The 12,182-nt window shown below is 40.5% G+C and overlaps 1 protein-coding gene across 2 annotated transcripts in view; it reads right to left on the bottom strand.

Moving 5' to 3' along the window:
* The window catches only part of tyw1 (tRNA-yW synthesizing protein 1 homolog), a 73,661-nt gene that overhangs the window by 36,127 nt on the left and 25,352 nt on the right, over positions 1 to 12,182 (bottom strand). For both annotated transcript variants that reach the window (XM_083548864.1, XM_083548865.1), the window contains exons 10-12: positions 11,631 to 11,749; positions 8,131 to 8,240; positions 1,898 to 2,075 (exon numbers count right to left, since the gene is read on the bottom strand). In XM_083548864.1, the coding sequence (XP_083404990.1) occupies positions 1,898 to 2,075; positions 8,131 to 8,240; positions 11,631 to 11,749 (407 nt within the window). The remainder of the gene's footprint in view (positions 1 to 1,897; positions 2,076 to 8,130; positions 8,241 to 11,630; positions 11,750 to 12,182) is intronic.

Here is a 12,182-nt window from a genome sequence, read left to right as displayed (position 1 = left end):
ATCACAATAATAACAGTAAATACACTTTGCACTGGATCACATGACACCGCCCAGGCAGTCACATGATGAAGCAGTACTCCATTATGTATGCACTTCAGTTCTTACTGAGTACGATCCAACAATAATAATCAATAAAATACACACACACACACACACACACACAGATCTTCTCTAGATCAGTCAGGTTTCTGGCCTGTCACTGAGAAACACGGAGTTTGAGCTCCCTCCAAAGATTCTCTATTGGGTTTAGGTCTGGAGACTGGCTAGGCCACGCCAGAACCTTGATATGCTTCTTACAGAGCCACTCCTTGGTTATCCTGGCTGTGTGCTTCGGGTCATTGTCATGTTGGAAGACCCAGCCTCGACCCATCTTCAATGCTCTAACTGAGGGAAGGAGGTTGTTCCCCAAAATCTCGCAATACATGGCCCTGGTCATCCTCTCCTTAATACAGTGCAGTCGCCCTGTCCCATGTGCAGAAAAACACCCCCAAAGAATGATGCTACCACCCCCATGCTTCACAGTAGGGATGGTGTTCTTGGGATGGTACTCATCAGTCTTCTTCCATCAAACACGTTCAGTGGAATTATGACCCAAAAGTTCTATTTTGGTCTCATCTGACCACATGACTTTCTCCCATGACTCCTCTGGATCATCCAAATGGTCATTGGCAAACTTAAGATGTGCCTGGACATGTGCTGGTTTTAACAGGGGAACCTTCTGTGCCATGCATGATTTCAAACCATGACGTCTTATTACCAACAGTAACCTTGGTAACAGTGGTCCCAGCTCTTTTCAGGTCATTGACCAGCTCCTCCCGTGTAGTTCTGGGCTGATTTCTCACCTTCCTTAGGATCATTGAGACCCCACGAGTCGAGATCTTGCATGGAGCCCCAGTCCGAGGGAGATTGACAGTCATGTTTAGCTTCTTTCATTTTCTAATGATTGCTCCAACAGTGGACCTTTTTTCGCCAAGCTGCATGGCAATTTCCCCGTAGCCCTTTCCAGCCTTGTGGAGGTGTACAATTTTGTCTCTAGTGTCTTTGGACAGCTCTTTGGTCTTGGCCATGTTAGTAGTTGGATTCTTACTAATTGTATGGGGTGGACAGGTGTCTTTGTGCAGCTAACGACCTCAAACAGGTGCATCTAATTTAGGATAATAAATGTAGTGGAGGTGGACATTTTAAAGGCAGACTAACAGGTCTTTGAGGGTCAGAATTCTAGCTGATAGACAGGTGTTCAAATACTTATTTGCAGCTGTATCATACAAATAAATAGTTTAAAAATTATATATTGTGATTTCTGGATTTTTTCTTTTAGATTATGTCTCTCACAGTGGACATGCACCTACGATGACAATTTCAGACCCCTCCAAGATTTCTAAGTGGGAGAACTTGCAAAAAAGCAGGGTGTTCAAATACTTATTTTCCTCACTGTATATATATATATATATAAAAATATAAACTCAACATATTGGAAAGCAGATGTATGATCGTGATGCAATGATCACATAAAAAAAAAAAAAAATCACAAAGCTGCAATCTCATCATTAGCTCTTTCACATTAGCTCTTTTGATCACACCGTCCTTTAGTGCTTCTGCACAATATCCACATCCAAAAGTCCTTGTAAATTAAAATCACAAATTTAAAACTATGTGGCATGTTCAAGTCAAGTAGCTCTTATTGTTATTTTACCCATATATAGCTGACACAGTACACAACGAGATGAGACAACGTTCCTCAGTTAATAGTCAAAGTTTAAAATAAAAAATATATTTTGGAGTTTTGGAGATATTCATAGCAACACTTTGAACTGTTCTGCTAAATATATATGCTACACATATTTCCCACAGTGCACCTGATTTCTAATAAGCAAGATTGATTAATACTAAACCCCACCTGATCTCTTTAGGGAACTGGGCATTGGTGACCAGGAAGCTGGAGATGTGGCACTGGTGGAGGAGATGCAGGAAGGAGTTGATCTCTGGGTACATAATGGGCTCGCCCACTAGAGACAGAGCGCAGTGCTTTACTGCCAAACCCTCCTCAAAACGATCCGGCCGAACTCCTGGGACACCTGAAGCAGACAAACAAACAAGTTTATGAACGCTTAAGTGTTAGAAAGGTCAGAAAAGAAAGAAGCAGCAGCCTTTATTTATTATAAAGTCAGGGTCAGAACCCATGGTTAGCCATGATACAGTGCCTGTGTAGCAGGGGGGGTTAAAGGCCTTGCTCAAGGGCCCCACAGTGACATTGAGCTTCCAAACATTAACCCTGAGAAAAACGATGAAATCTGGATAAGTGCCCCAGTTCAGCATAATCCAGAACAAATCAGAGAACTCTCTCTTAGATGATCCTAAAGAATGACAGCTATTAACAAATGACATTTCACATGATCGTCATGTGATCTTGTGTTAAAGTTCTCCATATGTGGAGATTCGTGGACACCTGACCATTAGATTAGTATTGTGCATTTCCAACATCCCATTCCACATATGCTGTTATAATAACCTTCACTCTTTTTCAAAGATGTTCCACTAGATTTTGAAGTGTGCTTGTGGAGATTCATGCTCATTCAGCCAAAGGACAGTAAAGTCAGGTACTGATGTAGGGTGAGGAAGCCTAGGGTGCAGTCAGCATTCCAATTAGTTGTTTAATAGGGTTGTGATCAAAGCTCTATAGCAAGCCACTGAAGATCTCCCATTCCAGCCCATGTAAACCACATCTTCATGGAGCTCACATTGTGTACAGGGGCATTGTCGTGCTAGAACAGGTTTGGGGCTAGTGGTGCATGCAAATGGAATATTTAATCCTACGGTATCCAAAGACATCCTATACAATTATATGCCACCAAATTTGTGGTCACAGTTTGAGGAGGAACCGCACGGCTGGAAAAGTCAGGTGCCCAAATACTTTTGACCATATAGCAGCTTCCTTGCATGATTGACTTGGTATGCATGATCACCTGGCTGTTGATCAAGATTTTTTTTGTTTGTTTACCATTCTCATCTCATTTTACTTACCGTATTTTCCGGACTATAAGCCGCTACTTTTTCCCCCACGATTTGAACCCTGCAGCTTAAACAGCGAAGCGGCTAATTTATGGATTTTTCCTGGGTTTTTCCCGGTTTCACAAACTTCAAGCCAAAAAACTGAGCAACATAACATTAGACCAATGAAATTGCAGAACGGGTTCAGGTGAACCAATGAAACTCTTTATATTAAATCGCGCGCGCTCCCACTGAATCGGGCCGCACCTTATCATAAATATGGATGATGTTCCTCTGACGTCTGACCTGCAGCTCACTCGGACTGTCTACAGGAAATGTGAATCATTCGTCACGCTGAAAACAACCGGGCATGAAAACACACACTTCCCCTGTGTTCTGAGCTGCACGCCATCAGGAGAAAAGCTTCACTGATGATGATTTCTAAACGCACGACGATGCCAAAAGAAAAACTCCTGAGAGAAATAGTTGTGAAAGGAAGGAGGAAGACAGTGAACAATGACTTTCTTGGTAGGCTACTGTTTAGATACAAGTCGTATAACAGACACTGTCTTTCATTAAAGCCTGTGTAAAGTTCATTAGTTTCAATGTAGGAACCTGCGGCTTATAGACAGGTGCGGCTTATTTATGTTTTGTCAAATTCAGTGGGTGCAGCTTATATATGGGTGCGCTTTATAGTCCGGAAATTACGGTAATTCACTTTTCTGTAATTTGGCTCCAGATTATTGCCCTTCTTGAAGAAAAAGGAAAAGAAAAGGTTAAATAATGTATTTATTAGCACAGATCTGAGACAATGTAAGTTTAGAAATAGAAATCAGCTGCTTCATGCACACGACAAGTTATTCAGGGGAGATTAGTTTAAATATACCCAGTCCAAAAATGACACTTTTAAGCAAATTGATCTGGCAATTGGCAATAAATGAACATTTACATACAAATTGAGAAAAAGAAAGAAAAAAAAGGTTTTTATATGAAGCAGTAACAAGAGGCGATTAGGATGTAAACAGATTACACCAGACATCTGCATTTTCTCTCTCGCCATGTCTTTTCTTGGGGGGGGGGGGGGGGGCACTTGCTTTGACATTGTCTACCAACAATGCTGCGTCACTGAGCTCGTCATTAAAAGGATTAAAGCCTATAGTTATCTTGAATAAGGTGTGATTATCATCAGAAACAAAGCCACTCAACTAAAATCTGAAAAAAAATAAATAAGTGGCCAAATTTAATGCTGCATGACACACATACACAAACAAGCACATTCATCCAGACTGAACTAAATTTAGATGTTCTGTCCATGTCAGCTTATGATTTTTCTGACATTTCATACAATGAATGTCAGATAAGGCACTTGAAAAACCTTGCCTTATAACAAAACTAACCATTCGAAACATCACCAGAAAGAAACATTAAGGTAGTAAATTCTTTTTAAATGGCTCATGTATCACCATCTGGTCTCAAAGTATGGGGTTAACCAGAACTCTGGGAATTCTCAGTAATGGTGCTCCAGATGCTTATCGGGGGATTAAATACGTAAACAAACTACACTTTGCAAACCTCTATGGTTTAATTATTCATGCTCAGAGAAACGCTTGTACCCCAGGTAGACACACTCAATACTCAGTGCTGGTTTTCACCCATATTTTCTTACATATGATACAAAACTGAAAAAAATAAACATGATTGCTAGGTTTTTAGTAGGAAGTTTCCCCCCTACGCAGTACAATTATGTAATTAAAGTCTTTCTAACTATGCTGCTCTATATATATATATACACAGACCAAAAGTTTGGACACACCTTCTCATTCAAAGAGTTTTCTTTATTTTCATGACTATGAAAATTGTAGCGTCACACTGAAGGCATCAAGGGCTATTTGACCAAGAAGGAGAGTGATGGGGTGCTGCGCCAGATGACCTGGCCTTCACAGTCACCGGACCTGAACCCAATCGAGATGGTTTAGGGGTGAGCTGGACCGCAGAGTGAAGGCAAAAGGGCCAACAAGTGCCAAGCATCTCTCGGGGAACTCCTTCAAGACTGTTGGAAGACCATTTCAGGTGACTACCTCTTGAAGCTCATCAAGAGAATGCGAAGAGTGTGCAAAGCAGTAATCAAAGCAAAAGGTGGCTACTTTGAAGAACCTACAATATGACATTTTTCAGTTGTTTCACACTTTTTTGTTATGTATATAATTCCATATATAATTCCACATGTGTTAATTCATAGTTTTGATGCCTTCAGTGTGAATCTACAATTTGCATAGTCATGAAAATAAAGAAAACTCTTTGAATGAGAAGGTGTGTCCAAACCTTTGGTCTGTACTGTATATATACATATATATACAGTGAGGAAAATAAGTATTTGAACACCCTGCTATTTTGCAAGTTCTCCCACTTAGAAATCATGGAGGGGTCTGAAATTGTCATCGTAGGTGCATGTCCACTGTGAGAGACATAATCTAAAAAAAAAAAATCCAGAAATCACAATATATGAGTTTTAAACTATTTATTTGTATGATACAGCTGCAAATAAGTATTTGAACACCTGTCTATCAGCTAGAATTCTGACCCTCAAAGACCTGTTAGTCTGCCTCTAAAATGTCCACCTCCACTACATTTATTATCCTAAACTAGATGCACCTGTTTAAGGTCGTTAGCTGCATAAAGACACCTGTCCACCCCATAAAATCAGTAAGAATCCAACTACTAACAAGGCCAAGACCAAAGAGCTGTCCAAAGACACTAGAGACAAAATTGTACACCTCCACAAGGCTGGAAAGGGCTACGGGGAAATTGCCAAGCAGCTTGGTGAAAAAAGGTCCACTGTTGGAGCAATCATTAGAAAATGGAAGAAGCTAAACATGACTGTCAATCTCCCTCGGACTGGGGTTCCAATAAAAGCTGGGACCACCGTTTCCAAGGTTACTGTTGGTAATACACTAAGACGTCATAGTTTGAAATCATGCATGGCACGGAAGGTTCCCTTGCTTAAAGTCAAGTTACAAAAACAGCCTTCTTTCACCTTAGAAATATTTCTAAGCTAAGAAATATGTTATCTATATCTGATGCAGAGAAGCTCGTCCATGCGTTTATGACCTCTAGAATAGACTACTGTAATGCATTACTAGGTGGATGTCCTGCATCATTAATAAACAAGCTTCAGTTAGTTCAGAATGCCGCAGCAAGAGTTCTTACTAGGTCAAGAAAATACGATCATATAACCCCAATCTTATCGTCCCTACATTGGCTTCCTATTAAGTTTCGAATAGACTACAAACTACTGCTACTCACTTATAAAGCACTAAATGGTTTGGCTCCCATGTATCTATCCAGTCTCTTAACACGCTACAATCCGTCACGCTCCCTGAGATCTCAAAACTCTGGGCTTCTAGTAGTTCCTAGAATAGCAAAGTCCACTAAAGGCGGTAGAGCATTTTCACATTTAGCTCCTAAACTCTGGAATAGTCTTCCTGACAGTGTTCGGGGTTCAGATACACTCTCCCAGTTTAAGTGCAGATTAAAAACATATCTTTTTAGCAAAGCCTACACATAACACACATCACACACATCACATCACAACCTTGTGCTCCAGAACATCTGATCACATGCACATTATCAACTTGTGCTGTTAATATCATGAACAGCAGCTACGCTAATTCCTCTCCACTGCTTCTCTTTCTCTCCCCATCCCGAGGCTTCCTGAGGTTTGGCCAGCTCCAGTCACGTCCCACCTCGTGAAGATTATGGACCTATGGATGATCATGGAGAAGTAGATGCCGAGTGTTTAAAGGCCCTGGCATGGAGAAGCTGATGCTGGATCTATGATGATCACAAATTGTTCTGTATTGTTGAAAGATTTATGACCAAACTTTTGATGTCACCCATATGAGGATGGGTTCCCCTTTGAGTCTGGTTCCTCTCAAGGTTTCTTCCTCATATCATCTAAGGGAGTTTTTCCTTGCCACTGTCGCCACGGCTGCTCATCAGGGACAAACGCACACCATTCACCTTCACTGTTGTTTTCTGTAAAGCTGCTTTGAGACAATGTCTGTTGTGAAAAGCGCTATACAAATAAACTTGACTTGACTTGACTTGACTTAAACCAGCACATGTCCAGGCACGTCTTAAGTTTGTCAATGACCACTTGGATGATCCAGAGGAGTCATGGGGGAAAGTCATGTGGTCAGATGAGACCAAAATAGAACTTTTGGGTCATAATTCCACTAAACATGTTTGGAGGAAGAAGAATGATGAGTACCATCCCAAGAACACCATCCCTACTTTGAAGCATGGGAGTGGTAGCATTATGCTTTTTTTTTTTGGGGGGGGGGGGGGGGTTCTGCACATGGGACAGGGCGACTGCACTGTATTAAGGAGAGGATGACCGGGGCCATGTATTGCAAGATTTTGGGGAACAACCTCCTTCCCTCAGTTAGAGCATTGAAGATGGGTCGAGGCTGGGTCTTCCAACATGACAATGACCCGAAGCACACAGCCAGGATAATCAAGGAGTGGCTCTGTAAGATGCATATCAAGGTTCTGGCGTGGCCCAGCCAGTCTCCAGACCTAAACCCAATAGAGAATCTTTGGAGGGAGCTCAAACTCTGTGTTTCTCAGCGACAGGCCAAAAACCAGATTGATCTAGAGAAGATCTGTGTGGAGGAGTGGGCCAAAATCCCTCCTGCAGTGTGTGCAAACCTGGTGAAAAACTACAGGAAACCTTTGACCTCTGTAATTGCAAACAAAGGCTACTGTACCAAATATTAACATTGACTTTCTCAGGTGTTCAAATACTTATTTGCAGCTGTATCATACAAATAAATAGTTAAAAAATCATGCATTGTGATTTCTGGATTTTTTTTTTTTAGATTATGTCTCTCACAGTGGACATGCACCTACGATGACAATTTCAGACCCCTCCATGATTTCTAAGAGGGAGAACTTGCAAAATAGCAGGGTGTTTAAATACTTCATTTCCTCACTGTATATACTGGATATTATATATATATATATATATATATATATATATATATATATATATATATATATATATATATATATATATATATATAAAATATAGCAGCATAGTTCTTGTATTCAAAAGTAAGACCATAGATAAAGCTGACGGACCTCGGAATTGGCGGATCATGTTGCGGTGGTTCTCCAGTGCTTCCTGAAGGATCTTTTCAGCGGGGTCCATCTTCCAACGCCACTCGGTGCCTACAGGGTTCGTGTGGTGCCTGAGTTGAGAAATGCAAGTGAACAGTGACTGTGAGCAAGGTGTTGTGTTGAGGGAATGGAAAATAGTCTAGTGGAGAAAAGGAAGGTGCCATCTTGAGTGCTGAAGATAATTTAGGTTCCTGACTACCAATTTTGGTAGACAGGAACTAGGGAGTCATATCTCTAAACTGGTTGGGTGCTGGAAGATTTCTTCATACATACCAGTCAAGGATTTTTAGAAAGGATTACATAAACCTGGGCTGTAGACATTCAAGCAAAATTAACTTCACATTTTCTGTGTTACATCGGTTAGGTTCAATTCTTTCCATCGAAGATCATTTGAAACTAATGCTGCTAAATGGCTATTGTGACTTATTTCTAATAGTATTGTAATAATAATATTGTGAATGAAGGTGTAAAACGGGAGGAAATCTACAGAAGACTTCAAACACAGTACGGTGAGGAGACGCTCAGCCACAGTAAGACATATCAACGGTGTAGATGTTTCAAATATGGTCAAAGGTCCGTCAGTGACTCTCGGTTGTGGTGTTTGTCAGCCCACACCGGTGACGAAGTGAAACAGCCTGTCCTGGTATGGCCCAAGCATACCGACATCTTTCTATGCAGGATCTTTCCAGGCATTAATTAAATGCTGTGAAAAGTATATAAATGTAGCAGGGAAGTATATAGAAAAAAATCAATGCAGTTTCCACTCTGAAATTTGTCCTGGTTTGACTTAAATGCCCCCCATGGTAGCTCCCTACTGTGCAATAATATAATTAGTAGTTATATTCTCATCCTACCATTTGCCCTTGACATGGCCTTTTTGTACAATGATAAAAATCCAAGCAACTAAGCTACGAGCCAACAAAATATGCACCTCAACAAATGGGTTCCACCATAGCAATCCATTTTTTCAACATAAATACCATGAGCATCAGTACAAACAACTTGTCTGCAAATATAACAACCTTAGAAGAACAAACATAGTCCATGAACTCTAAACCAATCAGAACTGGTGCAGAATGTGACCTAACCCCAGCCCATCTGCAAACCCAATTCCAAAAAACTTGGACACTGTACAAATTGTAAATAAAAACAAAATGCAATGATGTGGAAGTTTCAAATTTCAATATTTTATTCAGAATACAAGACAGATGACATATCAAATGTTTAAACTGAGAATTTATTTATTTATTAATTTTTTTTTTTTGGGGGGGGGGGGGGGTTAGGGGGGGAGTTGTTTTTTAAATTTCATGGCATGAACACATCTCAAAAAAGTTGAGACAAGGCCATGTTTACCACTGTGTGGCATCCCCTCTTCTTTTTATAACAGTCTGCAAACGTCTGGGGACTGAGGAGACAAGTTGCTCAAGTTTAGGAATAGGAATGTTGTCCCATTCTTGTCTAATGCAGGCTTCTACTTGCTCAACTGTCTTAGGTCTTCTTTGTCGCATCTTCCTCTTTATTATGCGCCAAATGTTTTCTATGTGTGAAAGATCTGGACTGCAGGCTGGCTATTTCAGTACCCGGATCCTTCTTCTATGCCGCCATGATGCAGTATGTGGTCTGGCATTGTAATGTTGAAAAATGCAAGGTCTTCCCTGAAAGAGACGACGTCTGGGTGGGAGCATATGTTGTTCTAGAACTTGTATATACCTTTCAGCATTGATGATGCCTTTCCAGATGTGTTAGCTGCCCATGCCACACGCACTCATGCAACCCCATACCATTAGAGATGCAGGCTTCTGAACTGAGCACTGACAACAACTTGGGTTGTCCTTATCCTCTTTAGTCCGGATGACATGGCGTCCCAATTTTCAAAAAAAGACTTCAAATTTTGATTCATCTGACCACAGAACAGTTTTCCACTTTGCCACAGTCCATTTTAAATGAGCCTTGGCTCAGAGAAAACGCCTGCGCTCCTGGATCATGTTTAGATATGGCTTCTTTTTTGACCTATAATGGCGATTGGCATGGTGGATTGTGTTTACCGACAATGTTTTCTGGAAGTATTCCTGAGCCCGTGTTGTGATTTCCATTATAGTAGCATTCCTGTATGTGATGCAGTGCCGTCTAGGGGCCCGAAGATCACGGGCATCCAAGTATGGTTTTCCGGCCTTGACCCTTATGTACAGATATTGTTCCAGATTCTATGAATCTTTGGATGATGATATGCACTGTAGATGATGATAACTTGAATCTCTTCGCAATTTTTCTCTGAGAAACTCCTTTCTGATATTGCTCAACTATTTTTTGCCGCAGCATTGGGGGAATTGGTGATCCTCTGCCCATCTTGACTTCTGAGAGACACTGCCACTCTGAGAGGCTCTTTTCCCTAATACCCAATCATGTTGCCAATTGACCTAATAAGTTGCAAATTGGTCCTCCAGCTGTTCCTTATATGTATATTTAACCTTTCTGGCCTCTTATTGCTACCTGTCCCAACTTTTTTGGAATGTGTAGCTCTCATGTGTAGCACTCATTAACCAATATGTGGCATGATATTTCAAAATGTCTCACTTATCTATGTTCTATTGTGAATAAAATATAAGTTTATGAGATTTGTAAAACTATTGCATTCCTCTTTTATTCACAATTTGTACAGTGTCCCAACTTTTTTGATATAACATATACTGTATATATTTCAATAAAATGGTGATTGAAAGAAACAGATCTAATTTTAGACCCATCCTCAACTTAAAACATCTTTTAAATTGGAATCTGACTGAACATTCAAATTAATTGCCCTCCATGACTCGTTATTCTGCAAATAACGGTGGAATAATGGCTTCGGAAAATGGCGTAAAAAAAAAAAATGTCCTCTTTGCTAATGTCAGGCAGCCATTAAGTGATCAGTTGTTCCTCTGGAGATTTTCATGAATAATATCACATATTCGCACGCTCAAGCTTTCACCCCTTCGGCTTCCTTGAATAGACCTCAAGTAGAAGAAAAGCACAGATCCAAACCGTTTATCCCCAGTGTTTGTTTACAGAATGATGTCTGCACATTTACACCTTGTCAACATCTCAGAAGTCAAAATCTGCCTGGTGGAAAAGCAAGTCATCTTCAATCTGGCATTCAAAGGAGATCTGCAGATTCTTCATGACAGCCTTCCTCAAAAGCCTTTTCATCTACCGGAAAACAGCAGACTACCTCGTGATTCGTGCACCGATGTCAGCACGAATCAGTGTGACTGCGTCTTCAGCTACACTTTCATTTATCCGAGCTATTCATCACACCTGTATGCGAGGATTTACAAGTCTTTTTATACCTATAGCCATCATAGCTCATCGCTTATCAATCATAAGTGAGCATCTTGTCAGTTTTGTTAAGTTAAAGTTATACACAAGAATAAAACATAAAAACATCTACCTAAAAAAAAAAAAGACTTTGAATGTCAGCTTACCTCCAGCAAAACACACACTTATTGGCACAGGCCAGGCTGGGAGTGGTCTCCATGCACCGGTGAGATTCGATGCCGTAAAACGTGTGTTTGTAGCATCCTCCTCTCCCTCTCAGCATGGACTGAATGAAATGGCACAAACGAATATTCAATACAATTTCTGATATAGGGTCTGGTCATTTAGGTCAGCGGTCCACAACCTTTTTTGCGCCACAGACCGGATTAATGTTGGACCATATTTTTCAATATTATGGTATTTTTAATGTTGGACCATATTTTTCAATATTATGGTATTTTCTGAATATAATAATTAACTTTAATCCACTGTGGTGTTTTTTGTTTATTTTGCTTGCTTGGGGGTTTCAATTTAGCGGTAATGTATTATGTGTTAGTGTCCGGAGAAGCCCCTTTAAGAAGGCAGCGGATGGAGGTAAGACATGTGACCGAGGCATCATGACATGCATCAAGAGTGAGTCATAGACAGATGTGGCGGAGAGAATCCGGTCATTTTCCCAAATAAAACATCATTCATAATTAGATAATGAATAAAACGGA

Source organism: Silurus aristotelis, assembly GCF_946808225.1.
Source record: "Silurus aristotelis genome assembly, chromosome: 8".
Taxonomy (NCBI): domain Eukaryota; kingdom Metazoa; phylum Chordata; class Actinopteri; order Siluriformes; family Siluridae; genus Silurus; species Silurus aristotelis.
Note: the sequence above shows the minus strand (reverse complement) of the source record. Positions and strands in the feature narration are given on the sequence as shown.